Raw genomic sequence first — 20,870 nt, forward strand, 5'->3', positions numbered from 1 at the left:
AATCTCCAACAGCTCATCTAAATAAATAAAAAATAACGACAGTTGTTTTACCGATTGAAACTACAATTCTACAAAAATTGAGCGTACATTTTCCATTCCTCTGTTAAGTATAATTGTTAGTGACAAATAATTGAAATATATTAAAGCGTTATACTCGGAATTATGTATAATATTTCTTTCATGAACTACATTGTTTAACGTTTTTAGTTGAAATGATATTGATTTATGAGTCAAAAATGATAATATTGTCTTTAATATTGTAATATTAGGTATAGAATGATAGAGGTTAAAACTCTACTTTTTTACATCAAACGTCTACCGAAAACCAAAACGTTCATATTCATATATTAATGACAATAAGCATATTGGCCGAGGTCACAGTTTTTTTTTTTTTTAGAAAAGTAACTATTTTTCAACTAAAAAAACCGTATAACACTAAAGTGATAGATGGATATCTACACACACAACTATATTATTATGATTATATCTCGGTAAAGGTATCAAATTGTCGCTACCAATTTGCTACATTATATTTTTTAAATTGTCTACTCCCTACTTCCCTAGTTTCTCCGGAACAGAAAAATTCCCAATTTTTAAATTCTTTAAATAGCGTAGCAAAATAATATAGGAAATTCGTAGCAAACTGTTTATACCAGTTTTTGGTTGATTTGAGAATGTGCCACTGCCGGTGCCGCGTAGAGGTAGCACTGGCATATTTTTTGTCGATAAAGCTTAGAATAATTTAGGAAATTCTATATATTTTGGAGTATATTAATTTTTTTAATTTTTATCAATCACAAGGGTGGTGCTGTTACTACTTCCACCAAAACCAGATACCTTTATATACTATAAACTTTAATCGCTATTATATGGCTACCTGGCCATATGAAAATTCTTGGAATTTTTCAACAAAAGTTTCGGGGCAATTGTAAACTCTCCCGATTTTAATAACTTGTGAATCTTCCTGATCTACTTCAATAGTATCTAAAGAGTACACGTAGACTGTCCCAAGTAACCAATAACTTCGTTTTTACATTGAAGTTGTATCGTTATACTAATCTATAAAACTATATTGTGGCACAATTTTTTTTTGCAAAACAAAAAAATGATTCATGTAAGTAATAAGAAGATACCTGCAGAATGGAGTAATTGTAGTTTGGCATCAGACGACGGAGATGATTCCATCTACTAAATAATATTTTATGCTTTTAAGTCCAAACACGATACATACCTAGTTTTTGGTATTCACATTGTAATTTATGATGGCACACATTAAGTTTTTTGATTTTCACAGTTATAAATGGTCAAATTATCTTTTAAAGTATTTTTCAGTGGCACCACTCATTGTAATCTAATAATTTTTGTTTTTTAACAAATTAATTAATTCATGCAGAAAGGGGTTTTTTAATCGCCAATACCTTTTTTTCTGCTCAAAACTGGAAACAGGTGAGAACTATTTAATACAAATCTCCTGCAATACCTATAACTTATAAGTTATAAGTATAGGTATATGCAACATATTAAAAAACGGGAGTCCTCTGTATTATTTTATCACTGTTACTTGTATCACCAATAATTACCATCGTATAAAGATACTATAAATTAATATTATTATAATATTGAATTGTACGCATTCGTGGTTGTCGGGTCATTAGAAATTCGCCCGAGCAAAAATGATGCAAAACGACATGAATATTATACTATATAGGTACACCATACTTAGCTATAATAGGTACCTATTTATTACAGGTACATAGTATGTATATATGGTACAACACGAGGTAAGTGTAGGTATATAATAGTACTATGGTAGCTGTGAGTATAACATTTCACCTCATCATACTCATCAGAATCGAACAGATCCACAGCACATTCAGTTAACATCGCGCCTCGGACGTGTACAATATTATCGCCACATATATATATGTATATTTTATAGGTATATACCGTATATGTAATATATATATATATATATATATATATATAGGAGACTGATAGTGTGTTGCTGTACAGTCGCGAGTCGTCGGCGTTTTCTACGAGCGTGACGAATTTCACTTGGTAATATTATATATATTATTTCCATTTATTTCCACCTTTTTCGTCTCCCCCGAACGTATATACGTTCGCTGCATACTTTTTCTCGTCTTCTTTCGTCAATCATCATCTTCGCCTCCGCCGTCGTCGTCACCGCGATCGCTGCAGTGTTGTGCATATAAATAATTTATATATACATCTTCGTCGACGTCTCTCCCGATTGTATGGTGTGTAATTTTGTCACGGTTTCGACGTTTCGTATGTGTGCGTGATGCGAGGTACGACCGCGGTATTTAAAACACGTCGCAGCGGCAGCGGGTTAGCGGCAATCAGTGCGTGCAGGAAAAAGCGGCGCGTTTTCTTTCGAGATTCGTTCATATTATTTTTTTTCTCCTCCATTCGGGAATACGCGCGTAAATGATTTACTCGAGATTTCCCCTCCGCCACCGCCGTTCGTGGACAGCCACACGCGCGTGTCCCCTCGTCCGCCGCCGCGATATCTGCTCCCGCTGTCAACCGCGCGTGAACACGTTCGGCGCGCAATTATGCGGTAACCGTTGCAATGTTGCAGACGTGGTCGTCACCCGGCACAAAGAATAGTCGCTAAAAACAAAACGGGAAAAAAAATTAAATTAAAAACATTTCGTTACCTACATTATTATTGTTATTATATTATTATTATGTTATATAGGAAGGAAAATACGCGCAGTGCCTGGTGTTTCCCGCTATTCACTGCAACACAGATCTATATACCTATGGGCGAAAAAAAATTCAAATTATCTATATATATTTTAATTCGGAGCATTTCCTTGAGGCAGATTTTGTTCCACGTTCACGCGACGCATAATAGAAAATTTCAATAATATGTATTTTTTCTTCGTGACACTCGGTGTTAGTGACGTTCAAATCGTGTAATAAAATATTTCGTTCTACGATTCGTACCCAGAGGGACTTCGATATAAATGAGGTATAAATGTACAATAAGAAATAATATATTATGTATGTTGTTATCACGTGATTGTTTTTCTAACAAAATAATAAGAATAAAGAAAAAACGTGTTCGGCCGAAACTTGAAAAAAATATATTTAAAATATTAGATTAATATTACGTGAATCGACTGTAAATTTAAGACAGTTCAGGTATTTTTACCGGAGTAATGCATTAATATTTGCCATACTCTTAGTACAAATGAACTAGAATAGTCAATAATATTATTATCACTGCTCCGACGCCTTCGTAAATATCATGAGAGTGCAAAGACAGCTGTACCCTATGGACTACAGTGAATATCGAATTGATATAGGTAGTACACGATGTTCCGTGTAGCATATAAAAAAACCGGATTCGTTATCTTTTAATGGTTGTACTCGACGCATGCTTAAAGACATGTATTTATTTTACCCCTGTAAACTGCAGCACAGCACATCTGTTCGGAACGTTTACAATTAAACACGAATATTCAAGTCACAGGCAACCGCCTTGCCGCCGCCATCAGGCTCCATAATATATTGATCGTGTCATCGATCGTTAATTACAACTTATATTAATGTTAACACGTCGAATTGAATAATACTGCTGTTGTAAGTATAAGATGTACTCGGATGGTTCGTAATAGTATTCGCGTGCCTTAACACATTAGTATTATCTCGCATTTAGTGTATTACCGTGTTCGGCTCCCACATCCTCTCCCTCAACACATGGCAAAGTTTTATCTCAACCAGCAAACATTCCGTATGAAAAAATATAGTAACACAAAATGAAAAACACTCTTCAAAAGGACTGACAAAATACTTTTTATATGCTGCAGTAAGCCAGTAGGAATATAAACTTACGTATTTTATTTTATTAGTTGTTGAAACTATTACAACTTTTAACTTTGGTATTAAATTTCTACATTTCACGAATTCCTCCATTTCACGAATTCCTCGAAGTAATATGTAAACCAAATATTTTTAAATTATTTGGATGCGTATAGGTTGATACCTATTGGCCACAATAGCGAACCGTCGTCCATTGTAAATGCTTTTCACTTAAAATAATTAGTTGCGGTACCTATTATAACTGTCAATTATCTTTAATCCCTTCAGTGGTTCATCGTATCCTTGCAGCCAAGTCGATAACTTCTGTACAAGTAACTAGTAAGTAGCATTCGATTTTGCAGACTACGACAATCGTACCTGTATCGGTAATATATGCTATTGGCTATTCGTACCCGACCTATATACATATTAATATTATGTATTTAGTACATATTGCAGTTTAATCAAAAAACTCTTAAAAAGTAGAACGAGCGCAATAGAACCATATATTATTACAATTGATATGTATACCTGTATATATAATATATATATATATATTTTGAGTAAAAAAACGTAAACAACCCGTTTGTTTACGTTATACCTATCTATATATTTTTTTTTATTAGCGTTCTGTTGGTTAAATTTTTTTTTTCTTTCGGCAAAATATTTGATTGTTAATACTGATATGCGGTTTATACTTATACACACACATATATATATATATAGGTAACGTTTCGGCGTAAAATCGAAACAGAGTTTCTATGTATTAAAAAAAAATAAATAAATTTACTGCTTTTCGATAAATCAGCAGTCGTTATTATACGTATGTGAGTATAAATAGAGACTATAGCAAAGAGTCATATATACACGCTGTACAGTCGAGACAAAGATTTATGGAAATAAGATTTTCAAAAAAACTAATCGGACCGCCGCCGTGGTAATGCCGCAACAAATTTATGTATAATATTTAAGTGTGTGACACATATTATTATATTATAAATTTAATATTTATATCATATTTTAGTAATATGTATATAAATAATATATATATTATACAGAATATGGTTTCATACAGTTAAGTAAAATTTAATAAAATATAATATTATAAGCATAAATATATTATAATAAGTACGTTCATGCATAATATTTTTTCTCTATCACCCGATCCCCGGGGCGAACCCATACAATAAAACTGATACGGTTGTTCCGTCATCGGGATGAGCGCGTGTTTATCGCACCATAAAACCGGATCCGTTTACCCGTCTGATCTGACGCAACTCGACCGTCCCGAGACACAGTCACACACACACACACACACACACACACACACACACACACATATATATTTATATACGCATAAATACTACCATTACTACAAAACACACACGCGCGCGCGCCCCGCCGACACACGATATAATACTAGCATTTACATATGTATATAGACGAACACATGTTATATATATTATACCTATATTTGTATTTGCGTAGGTATAATAATAATAATAATAATAATAATAATATCGTATCGCACCATAATAATATAATATAATATATAATATTCTATAGGTATATATTATACTGCATGGTACCTATATCACACATAATAATAATAATATGAAGTATACGAGCGGCAGCGGCAACGACGACGACGTTGATACCACCGCGAGTATCGCGTATCAGCTAAACCGCTTGTTGAGAACGGCATTCGCGTAGACATAATATTATTATGTAAAATATACGAGTACTCGCTTATTAAATTTGTATGACATAACTTGCGCTGCAAAGTAAGTAGACAATGTATTAATATGTATGTATGTATAATAATATTATATTGGTAAATGTATAGACTAGAGGTAGTAAGTAGTACTATGGGTACTGCAACAACTAACAAGACATACCACCACGATCCAGCGTATAGGAACGTTATGTATTGATAATAATATAATATTAAAATCATAGCTTATGTTAACAATAAACAGATAACATAACATTTATGAGAGCCAAGCTCTTTTGGATAATATCATAAAAGATATGATAAAGTTATGATTAAAAGCTTACAACACAAGATAACCACGTTCATAAACCATATTCATCATGATTCATAACTATACCAGGTGATCATATCATTTTTTAAATATTCATTTGGAAGTATTTATATTAAAGCAACTGTATTTTTATTTTTATTAAAATATGTATAAAACTTAGTATTTAACAAAATAATAAAAATGATACGAAGGTACTGCAGAAATTGTGTAATACACCAAACATTCAATTGTTTATCAGGAATGACGTTAGAGTGGTTTGGAAAAAATAAATGGGACAAGACCCTCAGGGAGACCCAGGACTCTGTGCATTGTAGTGATTGCCGAATAGATCGGAGACCTAAGAGAAGACTCCATAATTGCAGAATGTGACCTATTATGAGTCGACTTATAAGTTATAATAGAGCCATAGAGGGAGTCAGGGAGATGGTGAGACCAGTATGAAATTCTAAAATTGAACATTTTATCCTCTGATTATAATAATGACATTAGCCGGATGGATAATATCAAAATTATGTAGCCATATTATCATATATTCACATTATAGCCAAAGTCGCCACTATCCAATTGTTACCATTAATCATTTATTACCCATTACATACATAAACAGATATGCAATACATAGGAGGGCAAACAGAACTGTACACAATAAAACAACAAAAACTGATTCAAACGACGGCCCGCCGTACAGTAGGTACTATATACACAATACACATTAATATTAGCTGCGAGTACGCTGCTGTAAAAGTACGTTCATGGTATGGACCGATAAAAAATAAATCGTATACGTTTTTATATATTACATAATAACGAAACCGCCGTACTTGCGAGCTGCAGAACAGAAGAAAAATAATAATATGTAGAAACGCGTACATATGTGTGTATATGTATATATATAAGTGTATCATAGTCGGTGGACGAAAAATCCGCGGACCGTGTACAGAGCATAAAACGATAGCGATCTGCCCGCGGCGGTGGTGCTGTATTATAATGATAATTATTGTACATAATATAGACTATATTATAGACTTATTATTATATAGTTACTGTTTACGTATAGATATATTGTACACTGTACATTCTGCCTATCCGTCCGTCGTATCGCCCATGCGCCGGTCAGCCGCGCTACGCCGCTTCGGATTTATAATGATTTCATTCCGCCGATCGGATAATGGTCGCTATATAATAATATTATAGTCGGATAATTGGACACCGAAACGGTTACAGAACGCGTACATCAAATATATATGTATACGATATATATTCCGGTCGTAGCACGGGCCGCCACCGATTTATTATGAAATTGAATCGTCTTGCCCTAAAATCTCTGACCCATCACATCGTGTAATTATGCACCGCGAGAGATTAGCGTTTTGCATCTATTTTATTATTATTTTTTTTTTTCTTATTTGAATTTTTTTTTCTTTTTGTCACGGTCGTTGGACTTGAGCGCTGACGGTTTACCACGACGGATGAACAGAGCCAAAAACGTATTTCGTAGAACATATAATATATTGTTATTTTAAATAGACAATAGCTCGCTACTCGTTTTTATGGATAGATAGGTATATATATATATATATATATATATATATATATGCGCTAAACGATAATAAGTATAGTATTAATAAAAATGCAAGTAGGTAGGTACATACGATTTTTAGTTATTATGTGTTTTGGATATGTTTTTGATGGATATCAAATATCGAACGGGTCAAACGTATAGGCATTGTTTGCTTTATTGCCAGTTCGAGTACGATATTGGGTAGCACGACCATTTTCTGTAACAAAACCGTATTTTTTTTAGTTTTCTGATGAACAAAAAAAACAATTTGAAATTATTATTATGTGTACTAACAATGTATTATTATATAGCAGTTGTGTATGTATTACCTATAGAAAAATGCTACCTATCAAAATACGGCACGCGTGTAATATTACAATAATCCGACCAAAAACGGTGTATTCTTCATTTCTACCTACTAATTTATTTATTAAACTAAAACATAATTAATGTCATAGGTGCAATTTTGGTTAAATGTATGTGGGAGCTAGATTTATGTGTATCAAAGTGGTGACTCGTGGGAGGCTTTACCGCCCACATCCCCACCACGACACTACATAATTCTTCATAACACTACTTAACTTACCATATAACTTATAATATGTATTATTTCACTAGGTACTTTACTTCACTTTATACACATTCATTTTAACAAAATATTATAATAGTAGTTTATAATAAAATAAAGCACACATGTATAATATAAATAAATTGAAATGGTCTCTTCGGATTTACGCTTGACTAGAACTTAAACTATGTTCTATAATTTGTATTGGATTTTTTTTATTTATTAGATTTTAGTACCAAGACAATTAATAGACGTTTCGGAGTAATTTTATCGACTTACCATTCTTTTGTCGATTATTATTAATACTTAAATCATTTTAGCACACTCACAGAATGAGCTTTCCTAATTTGTTTATTATTATAATTAATTTTCGTAATAATTGATATTTAGTTTAAGACGTGAATTGAAGCTAACTATTCTTTAAAATAATTTGTTTTAGTATTGGGTGAATAACTGTATTTTATCTTAAGTAATTTGTTTATATGTTATACTATTATTGAATATAGGCTCACCGTCAATTGTCACTAAACTAGACCAAAGTCTATTAAAACTTGAAAGTCTAGTCAAACTTACAGAACAAGTGCAATCGGCCGGATTAGCGATTCATCCAGTTACTGAAGGTTTTTCAAGGGTACTCAAATTATTATCAATAACTTTTGTTTCATCACCTTTTTTTTAGCATTTCTGGTAAAATATTTAAAAAATACTCAAAAGGATTTAATAATAAATGGTCAGGTGTCCAAACAAGGCACATTCATTTAACTTAATTATTTATTAGGCAATGAAGAAATCAGTAATCGTTGTTTTTTTTTACAATTTTAGAACTTCAAAATTTAAACCGATTTTGAACTATATAATTAGTGTTTGTGTACAATTAAAGTCCGGACATTTGGATGAGATGGGTTAAAAATCATCAATTAATTAATGGATTAATGTGCTATGCAGACTAACGCGTTCACCGTATTGAGTTTCTATAGTTTCCACTCTAATATGTAATTAACAATGTTTCATTTTTTTCTTTTATCAGTTATCATATAAATGTATAATATAATAAAGATAACCATTTAAAAACAATTCAATTGACATAAGGTTTTATTATTTTAAACGCTGGAAGATAAACTGATTACTGCATTACTGTAGATTAGTGATTGATTAGTGATTAATGATTACACTATATTGATGTACCGATGCGAGTACACGTATTACATGTACTATGATTAACACAAATTAAAGTATATACCGGTTTAAGATTACAATATAATGGCACTTAAAAAAATGATATCTCCAACAATATTCAAGAGTAACATTTATTTAATAGAAGCCACTATTTTTCAAGTACCCACTCGACAAAAACAATTTAATTGTTAAAGGTTAAACCTATACATTTAAAAATCAAAACACAATAACACAATAATTTACATAATAGTATTGTACTTTTTCATTTTCATGAACATACAATTGGTGTTAACTTAAGAGATTAGTAATGACTGAAAAGTGAAAACGATCAAATTAGAATATTTTATCTATAAAGCATAAATTGAGCCGTATTTTTTGTATAGTACCTAACCCATGGCCATTTTTTTTTGTTTTATAGTTTTATACTGCACGGTCGTAAATAGACAAAAGTCATAGTTTTAAGACATTTGAGATCAGGTGTGACTTTACATTTTTTACTCATATTTTATTATTATTGTTTTGTTTTATTATTATTGTGATGTTTTTTTCTTTGGCATCAAATAAATAAATTATAAAAAAATCATATTTGAAATTATGACACATGTTTGCCCTTCTCCGATTTTCTTCCCATCTTGACCAGAGTGTTACTTCAACGCTAATGGTAATAATAATGTCTCCAACAGTTTTTATGTCACCACATTTTCGGAGGCTTTTTTGTCATTCGTTATGTGCGTCGTTATATGATTTATGTTGTATAATATATTATTGCCGCTGTAAGTCGTGTATCCAGACAAGGTTTCAACTCCCGTAAAACAGACAATTTTACGGGTTAAGCTAACTGAGTTCGTAAAAAACAAGGACCGTTGAAAAATAAATAAATAACCTCATCTTGAATGGTGATTTGTGAAAACATTTATACTCACCTCACAAAATAGAGTAAAGAGACAACTAGATCAGTGTTTCCTGTAAACATTACTGCGAATCATAGTCATTTTTCTACATAAATCATCAATGTTACCATCTATTTCTAACGATATTTTCAATCAGCATTAAATTTACTTCCTATATAGTTAGTTTACGAAATACCGTGAATTACTTAGTTAGGTTTATACTTATAATGAGAATTAAAAAAAAAAAAATATTTTCATAGACGTTGCTATAATAGTTATCTCTATCACGCTGAGTTCAAATCGTTAAGTCCAACTGTCCAAGGTCCATAGGTGTACCTAAAATAATAGCTTGAAGATGTATAAATCTTCAAGCCTATTTTTATTTGCATACATTTTATCATATTGATTATGGTTAAAAATGTAATTTAATTCGATTATATAGTATAAAATGTCATTACCTGCAGAAAGATACTAATTAATTTATCCTTTTGAAAATATTTATTTTTTTAATAAAAATAACTATTAGGTAGGTTAGATAGCATGAGTCATGATCACGGTTATCTATATTACTATACTATCTATTACATTGGACACTGATGTAGCTAACCATGGTTCTGACTAATGATATAAGATGGACATATTTTTGGTCATGACTCATGATTCATTACATACCTGACGTAAATGTCTTTGAATGTATTTTCAGTATAAAACTACAGTAAGAACAGAATTTTTAGTATTAATTTATAAAAATATATTTTCAAAGTCGATTTTTGTTTAATTTATTTTGTAAATTAAATTTAAAATTAATTCCTCGTCACATTTAATTCGACTATTACTATTTTTTTTCACATCATAAACTATATTTTTCATTTTTATACTTTCATTTTTGTCCTATATTAATTTTAATTACAATGTTGATGCCTTGATGGTGTCACATTTAAATCATATTAACATTTTCCCATGCACTTATAGTTTTTAATAATAATAATTAGTCCTTTATTAATATATTTATAATTAGTGTATTAATAATATTAACTATTCTAAATAATTTAATGAATTAGGGGTATTAATGCAAATAAACGGTTATTATAAAATGTATAATTATTTAATTATTGAGGTCATCAGCTACGCGTAAAATAAATTATGTAGGTATTTTTGAAATGTTTCGTGTATATGTTCAAAGTGTAAAAAAATAGAGAAGTTCAAAATATTAAAACCCAAAACAAACACAATATAATAGGTTTTCAACGTTTAATGTCAGTCCATTACGATTACATAGCACTATAATAATTGTTATTTTTTTCCGAGGTGGAAACGGATTTTGTATTCAAGCTGTACTGAATTTCAAAAGCTTTATCAATCCAATAATCTAATAGTTTGATAAGTTCATAATCAAGCCCATTCGACCATGAGTCTTAAAATAGTAATAGTATACTCGTGTTCCCGGAAATCTTCACTTCCCTCGCTGGAAGTCGTAACCCATTGTCTACGGCGAAGGTGCATATTGTCTTCATTATGGATCACGTTATGCAGTCTATTTCATAACAACTTATTAATACTACTAATAATATAAATTGTAATATACTTAAACACCTATTCAACCTGCCATGCCCGTGAATTCAAAATCTACTATATGCTGAACGAAAATAACCAAAAAAGACGATTGAAGTCTCCTACATATATTATTATGACGTATCTTAAGACTGTTTTCTCATTACACATCTAGATTATTCAAAATAATACGAAATATTATGTATCTATAATATCTATACTTGCCAAATATTATGCACTATTATGCACAATATTATGACTCATATTAAAAATTAATTGCTTATAATAAGAATTATAAATATATATATAATAATATTATATATTATGTTTATAACTATATAAAATTCTAATAATTATTTTGCCAGTACAATTTAATATTTATAACAGCAGTGTATTTACCTTCAATTTGTAACATTGAGAGTTGGTTTAGTATTAAAATTGTCTTTAAAACATAAGAGCTTATATACGTCCTACATATTTTATTAAAATTAAACTGAATAACGCATAGTGAATTTCTAGAGCTTGGGAACTATGGATACAATGGTCAATGTAAATACCAACCATGTATCGCACATTATGTTATATTTTCTATTACTTATTATTTATTACATACATATTAAAAATAATTTACTTTCGACATTCCTCCATAGAAAAAATAAATCATTCACAATATTCGAGAACAGGATGTCCAATAATAATAGTTGATCAAATACCAACCAAATATATTTTAATGAAAACTCATTCTATTTTTTATATTAGGTATAACATAATATAATATAATATAGGTATTACTTAAAATAATTTAATCGTCTTCTATCAAATGTATTTTTGAAGAATTGTCTAGTTATAGAAAAACATTTAAATGTTAATAGTTCAAAATTACTTTTTGGAATACTAAGTAATAATTTATTTATTGAGTATTGGCCGAGTTTCGTATTCCAATTTCCAAGCATGGAATCAAATATAGTCGAATATTGATAAATCAGAACTAAAGCATTTATTTCATAGACATTAACCTTAAAAACTGTATGCATATGTTTTATTTAAATGATAAAAGTTATGTAATCAGAACTCCAATAATTCAATTTTTTCTATTAGAAATATACTTAAAAATATGTTGATCGTTAATCACATAAAAAGTATAATATTACTTACCTAGATTCAACACTACACAATTTCATTAATAAAGTATTCTTTTAGTGCATGCTCTAGTCAGTAAATAGTAAGTAATAAAAGTGATTATGAAAATTGTTTTTTTTTTTAAATTGAAGAAAATTGACAATCCTAGTAGTTTTAAAAACAATAAATTTGGTATTTCAATTTTTAACCAACAACAATGAATAATAATTACAACTAAATTAAAGCAAAACCATCTATTAAATATTCATATTAGATAAAATATTAATTATTAATATCTATTTGATATTACCATTTACATTCATCTGCACGAGGACTGGTGGCCGATCACCGGAACACGGACTATTCCAAAACGAGTAGATAAAAATGTTCGATTATGCTGTTATACTATTTTTTATTACGCATGCGCTTCTCAAGTCTAAACCAACAATAATATTATATAACAAATAGCACAATATTATAATAGTACATACCTAGTCGATAATTATTGGTTTGTTGTAATTTTTCGACTTTCGACAGTCTTTACCGATTAAAGATACGTATTATAGCGTGCGTACGCATAGTAGTATTAAAAATATACATTTTTTTTTTGCATTCGTAAGTCGTAATTTTGCCCCGATTGGCCACGGTCGTTTCGGTGCATAATATTATTACCTACCTACCTAATATTATTATTACTACTATGATTTCCGAGAGAGGAGCTGCTCACAATACCACGCAACCGCACTACAGGTATATTGGTATATACCATACGCTACATTTATTATAATATACGGCGGCGGCGGCACATCACTAGCGCAGCGCGCGGCGCACGAAGGCCAGGTAACACGCATAGGTGCCGGTTATCCCCTATGGCCGTCCTGCGCACACCGCGCGACGGCCGAAACCGATTCAGTACGCCATAACTCGTCCGGCTGTTCAAGTGGTTCGCTCTCGTGCGCGCTAACGAAAACGCACACACGTCGAATCTGCTCACCCGCGCACACGAAACGTCGTTCGGTCGTCGGTTTTTAAAATTTTTTTGTCCGTTCGTTTCGGAGCTTCACTATCGAAGAAAAAGTGTATAAAAACATCAAAAGACGTCGCATCGCCAACGACTCGTCGGGCGAAAATTCGCAAGTGCGCAAGTTTGCTCTCGATTGCGATTGGATAGACGTAGATAGTAAATTTTTTTTTCAACCGAATTTCGTAGTGTCTTCGCTGTTTGTTCGTTTCGGAAGATAATAATATCGATATCGTCAGTACTTCTACCTCATAAGTTCATCAGAAGCCGGGAGCATATACCCAATACCGTTCCCGCGGTTTTCCTTCAATCGTCGGGTCGTCTTCGATTTCGATTCGCGAGGTTTTTCTTTTTGGTTTTTTCTCAACGTTTTCGCGTAAGACATGTCGTTGACATGACCGCGTTCCCACCAGGTTGCCGCCAAGTACAATGTCTTCTTCGTCTGGTGTCGCCGATCCCGAACCGGACACTATGATACAGGACAACGTCGCCGCGGCGTACGCGCCGTCCGGTTACTCGTAAGTTGTTTATCATTTATTAAGTCGTTTTTATTTTGTCTTTCGCGATTCTACTTATATTACCTGCAATGTTATAATCTATGCCCCTGCTCCAAAGCATAGGTACCATAGATACCCTTCATATTGTGCCAACTATTGTTTATGTTGAAAAATAAATAACAGGAACGTTTTTGCCCGACTTTTCAAAAATTGACGCCTAACCACCACCCCCCACCCACACTTTTGTTTTTAAAAAACTCGATACGATTACCGCAATCATATCGATAGAAGTTAATAGGTAATCAATAAATAATATGATATTAGGTGCCTACGGATTTCCATTTATGATCATCGCCGTCGGATACAATGATTTTTAAGGCAATCAAATTTTATTTTTTACCACAACTGCTGTTTGTTTATCCCCATATTATTATTATGAATTTCGTACAAGTATTACCTCGCGCGTCTTATGTCATGCCGGTGGACAGGAAATTTATGGTCGGCTTTTTTATGTAATGCATTTTTTTACATCATTAATTGTGCGTAACAATTGTTATTATACACACTTGTTGTTATTTTAACAAAAACAAGTGCTGTGTTGAATTTATTTATTGTTTGGTCGCTACATTTGATTCGCTTATCGATTTGAGTGATTCGGCTGTACCGATACCTATTAGGTATAGTGTCGGGTCGTTGCAGTAAAATTCCTGCAGATCTTAATGATGACCAATGTAGTCCAGCGATTAAGTTATTTTTTCTTTTTTTGTATGCGCTAACGTTTAAGTCGTTACATTCATCAAAAACACAACACCGACGAAACGTTTATAATTACATACAAGATACTATCCTCCATAATCATAATAAATAAAAAAATAGAATGAAACAAGCATTTATCACAGATTAAGGAACTCGGTGAAAGGAAGAGTGCTAATGTGTCGTGTATGCGGCATTTACATGTTCTCTTCAAGAACGAAAATCCCGATGACCTATGATTTCCGTTGAAACATTGTATGTATACTAGAGGTGCAAATACTTTTTTTCTGGGTCAGTACCCATTGTAAAGTAGTAACGCCAATGGAATATTTATAGGATTATATCTAATATATATGAATTAAGAAAATATCGCAGTGTGTTTTGATTCTGGTAAATAAATATAATAATTATAATTCGTAATGTGCATATCATTAAAAATTTTGTCTCCCATCATGTGTAACACGCGAAAAGTAAATTTATAAATTTTATCTTAACTCGGCGTACAGTCAGTACTTCTTTTAGCTGAAAATTTTGTCACGAAACTATTTTTAAACATATCCACCAAGGCCGAATCTACACCAGAACTAATTGACCTCACATGAAACTTTTATCTTGTAACGCTGTTAAAAGTGCGGTTTTTTTCCAACGTAAAATATTCCACAGGAACGACTGTAAGGTGTTGGTTTTTTTTATTGCCGCCGTAAAGATAATTTTATTCGGAATCATAAAACCCGCAACCAGCCAATCGTCACACGACGCAGCTTCCATTGGCCCGTGTCGTATAATTTAATCAAAACTTGTGAAAATACATGCATCTTGATTGATGCGTAATTGTTTGGTCGGATGAAAAGAGATGCTCAAATACAGTTTTGCTCGATAAAAATAAAAAACTTGCTTTATTCTTATTTACATAATATATCATTGTTAACATAATTTTATCATTATTATTATTATTAAATACACATACAACAGTAACAAGCTCTTTCTCGGAATTGTAACTATTCGCAAAGTCACTATCAGTAATTGTCAAATGGTGCAGTGGGTATAATAATATTATGTATATACTGCGGTATACAGTATTCTTATATATCGTATACACCTCTAAAAGCATACGGAGACTGGGAGACTGTTCGATATCTTAGTTCCGTCATATATTTAAACGAATACAGACAACAGTACTTACCTTTAAATATGTAATTTCCTTTATACGATTTTCATCAGAAATATTTTTGCACTCAGTGATATTTCGTACCTATAGCCTACGTATACGAACGAGATGATTTCAATATTTCTCAATTTTTAAACAGTGTACACACAATAATTATAGGCATACGCTTAGTCATAAAGTCTATACCCTATATAGTGTATACTCATAATGCAACCACTGCGTGTAGTCTAAATTTCACATTAAACACACATACGATGTTTTTTTCTTTTATTATTAACACAATTCCGCGCCGCCACATGCACTTTCGTCATCGAGAGCAATACGTTCTCCCGAGACAGCGAGAACGCGTAGGTACCCGTTATCACATTTTCGAGTAAGAACTATAAAAACAAACAATATCGCACTTCCTGTAAACAAGCGTCTATATATAATTATCTTTGGTTAATACCTTATTGACCGTGTTTTCACAGAATATGATATTATATTGTACATATTATAATAATATAATAATACTGCTAATTTACTGCGCCGCATAATAATATTATATCCTATATATAAATCACGGTTGAACTAAACTGCAATGTCTATTCGGTGACAACAATAACATGCGCGGTGCGCCTATACACGTATTAGTATAATATACGGGGTGATCCATTATTTTACTTAAATTAAAGACTCATTATTTCAGAAGACTATCGGTTTTGAAATTATTACGTTTACATAATTTTTCATAGTTATAAAACAATATTTTTATTGAAACAAAAATTAATATGTTTTATCGGTGATCTGGTTTTTAGTATTTTATATATACTCTGTTGAATGATAAGCGATAACACATTTTTAATTTCATATTCTGAAGCTTGAGCTTCCGAAATATGAGTATTTCGGTGTATAAAATCAAATTTTGGACAAATAGTTTATTAGTTACGAGTGTTTAAAAATTTGATGAGTGGGATGAGTAGTCGACCAATATTTTTCTGGATACCTCTGTATAATCTGTATCACTACATTCCTCACATAAAAACTTAAAATACTATAAGTTGTAATGTTCATGAACGACTCGTATGAAATTCAAATTTTATGTATTGAAGTACTCCATAAAAATAGTCTGTTTTGAATTAAAAATTAACATTGCATGTTTCCATAAAAAAAATTAAAAATTACAACAATAACGATCTAAAATAGTAAAACAAATTTTATTTTCGACAAATGTTGTTTCTAATAAACTTTTCAAAAACTTAAATAGTTTTTATGGAACAATTAATGGATCTTACGTTAAATGGATCACCCGGTATAGGTATTGTCTTCCACAAAAATTGCCCAACCACCATACGTGTAGTTATAATACGTATATACGCTTTTCTTATTTTTATTAATCTTACAATAAGAGTAAATACAACGGGAGTATTGGCCTGACTCTTGACCTCTATTATTAATCTCGAGAAAAAATACCTGATAAGTATCTAGTAATTAGGCCGTATTATCCAACGTAGGCCTTTTCGTATACCCTTTCACTCGATTCCGCGCAGTTTTTATCTTCGCATCGCGGTGCGTCATTGGGAAAATAAACCATTACATTTTTAAGTAAAATTAACCGTATTAATAGGAATAGGATCCGCCGGAATCGTGGAATTTGAGCAGCATAATGTAATTAAGATGTATTGGTATAGGTTCTACTATTTTAATTTGTTGTAACAATTTAAGCAAACGAGTTCCCACAGAATTTTTCTTTCTAAAATCATTTACTTTTATTTTTGCCGTAAAAAAAGAAACAAAACAAAAAATACCTAGTTGTTCTTCTTATCCGTTTTCAATAATCAAATAAGTATGCGGATTGTGATCTGGGGGCGTCACGCTTGAGCAAAACGTTTACGAGGAATTGTAAGGAAAATTATTACATGTATTTTATATTTTTGTTAAATACGTTCCTACCAAAATTACTTTCTTGTGTACAAGAGAAAACAATGTTTGTATTTTATTTATTTATATTAAAATATTTTTAAAAATACACAATCTTTTGCTGTGGACTGTGGTGATTATTTTTTTATTCATCATTATTGAGTATTGATAATTTTTATTTTGTAGAAAAGTATTTTATTTTTTACATTTTACATACGTATTACTTTATATTCTATAGGTATATAGGTATCTATACCTAGTCATTATGGTAGTTTAAAATTATATTATATTGAACATTTCACTCGAAATTTCACTAGCTTTGTAAATAATTTCAATTTATTTTATTTCATTTCAATATGGGCCGCGATTCAAAAGATAAATAAACATTTTACAAAATTAGATATACGCAATTCAAAATACATTATAGGTAACATTATAAGTATCTATTCTTCAATAGTAGTTTTCAGTTTATATTTTTATTATTTTTTTAGACGAGGAATAGATACATATTATTTAGTTATTAGTTATAACCCGCTTGTGTTGTCTCCATCTTGCAAGTCCGCAACGTAGCAAATTTATGCTCACCAGGTCATGTTTAGCTTTCTTATAGTTCAAAAATTAGAGGACATGAAATTTGATGGTAAGAACATTATCTGTGTTCTTATGTTGATATTTTACGATACTTCAAATTTTTGGCAAGTTATGCGTATAATATTTAGCATAAATTAAAAATGCTCACAACTCACTTAAAAATTGAACTATCGTAAAAAACCGACATATGTGAACACAGATAATATTCTAACCATCAAGTTTTATCATAGGTCGATTCACCCTAGTTTTTAAGCCAAAGGAATTTTAAACGTGATCTCTTGATCGTAAATTTGTTATGTTCCGCGTTTGTAAGACGGAGGTCGAGACAACACACGTGGGTGTGGCGTCCTCTTAATTACTTTTTAAACTATTAAAATAAATGAATACAAAATGCAAAGAAGATCGATTATGCAAGTAAAAATGTATATAAATAACATTTTTATAACAAAATAATATTATTATGTATTTGATTTTGATATCACTCAGCTGTTTCATCTAAATTGCCATTATTTGAAACCTTAATTTAATCGAACACTCACTTATAAACGATGTCATATGCAACATTATAAAGCCATTATAGACGGAACAAAGTCTATATTTCATTTTTTTCATTTTTTTCATTTTTTTATTAAAAAATCTTCAATGTACAAGTAATTTTACAATAATTTTTGAAAACATCAAATGATAAACATACATGTGTAATTCTTCCCAGCGAAATTGCTAAATGAATATGATACTAGTATACCTAGGTATAGAACAAAATTATTTAGGGACATTTGCCATGTTTAATAAGAATTATTGCTTCAATAGTAAAGTTGTGTTTAGTTGTTTTGTACAAGTTAAGCTTAATAAGTTGGTTTTCATTCAACAAGTTTGTGTGCTGAACTCGGCAATAATTGTGGATAAGTTGCAACACACATATATTGGAGCGAAAATGTGTAATTTTCATTACTTATTAAATTATGTAAATGCATGATAATTGCGTTTTGTTCACGGACACGAAGCACATATTTCCACGCATTTTAGCTCTCAGTTTATGGTGTTTTTCGCAGTCCATACTGATTTAAAATAATAATATATGAAAATAATCGTAAAAATGTCGAAAAAACCATATACCTACGTGTTATTATTTTTATAATAATAATAATAATAATAATACGTCAATGAAAAAAAAAACATTTTGTCACAATGTGTGTAATGTGTATGCTGTGTAGTCATCGTCAGCGTGTATACCCATATAGATGTATGTGCCACACGATTCGACTATCTGTTACGCGCCGTCGAGCGTACAAAGTAAAACGAAATGTATAAAAATTAGACTGAAAAAATATAAATAAAACTAGTAAAAATTTAAATCTCGTTGCGACTCAAATTAACGTTAATTACCATCGGGATCCCGTGTCTAAAGAAAGTGGCTCCAATGTAAAACGCTTCGTTAAAGTAATGTGGTTTTTTTCTTCTCATTCTTCCTGATCTAATCATCTGAATCTTTCATTAATTTCAATCATTCTGAAAAAACACGTTTTCACCTTCCGTTAATCCGACGAGACAAAAAAAAAATGCAAATCTAGGAAGAAAAAAAAAATACTTAGAAATTGTTCGTATCTGTGAATTGATCAAAGAATATTGTATTTAGTGTTTCAGACTGCCGTGCAGACTAATTAGGCGTGTTTCGTGTGTGCATAAATTTAATATCAATATTTACCCTAATAAATATATGATTCACAATACCTTTAATACATCTATATGTATAACATTATTTTTTACCTCACTTGGGGTTAATTATTGGAGCGCTATATTATACTTATCATAATATAGTCATATCACCTGCAGAGGTAACAAATATTATAAATTTTTAAGTGTAAGTCAGGGAGATATATACTGTCAGTGTTTACGTTAGGGTGTACTTGTGTTTTGATAATTATATGTGAATTATGAATCAAAATTGTATAACACGTGTTTTAAAAATAAAAAAATGTATATATTTTATGAAAATTCATGGAAATTCAGGTTCTTTATATAACTGTTACACTATACCGACGGCTGTGGAAAAAAATCTCTGCACAAACAAAATAATGTAATACATAGGTACCTATACTAAAATTACATTGACCAAAACCGTAGACTGTTTGGTGCGCATGCAGCAGAAATGTTGACGATGATGATGAATGAAACAACAACGCGAGGATGATAAATC

At 31.1% G+C, this 20,870-nt stretch overlaps 1 protein-coding gene across 1 annotated transcript in view; it reads left to right on the top strand.

Annotated features, from left to right (window-relative positions):
- Window positions 1-13,589: 13,589 nt before the first annotated feature.
- Window positions 13,590-20,870, top strand: part of LOC111032635 (putative transcription factor SOX-15) — an 80,632-nt gene continuing 73,351 nt past the window's right edge. The window contains exon 1 of the mRNA XM_022313033.1: window positions 13,590-14,283. Coding sequence (XP_022168725.1) covers window positions 14,195-14,283 — 89 coding nt within the window. The 5' untranslated portion in view covers window positions 13,590-14,194. The remainder of the gene's footprint in view (window positions 14,284-20,870) is intronic.

The sequence above is a fragment of the Myzus persicae genome, unplaced genomic scaffold (genome assembly GCF_001856785.1).
Source record: "Myzus persicae strain clone G006 unplaced genomic scaffold, MPER_G0061.0, whole genome shotgun sequence".
Taxonomy (NCBI): domain Eukaryota; kingdom Metazoa; phylum Arthropoda; class Insecta; order Hemiptera; family Aphididae; genus Myzus; species Myzus persicae.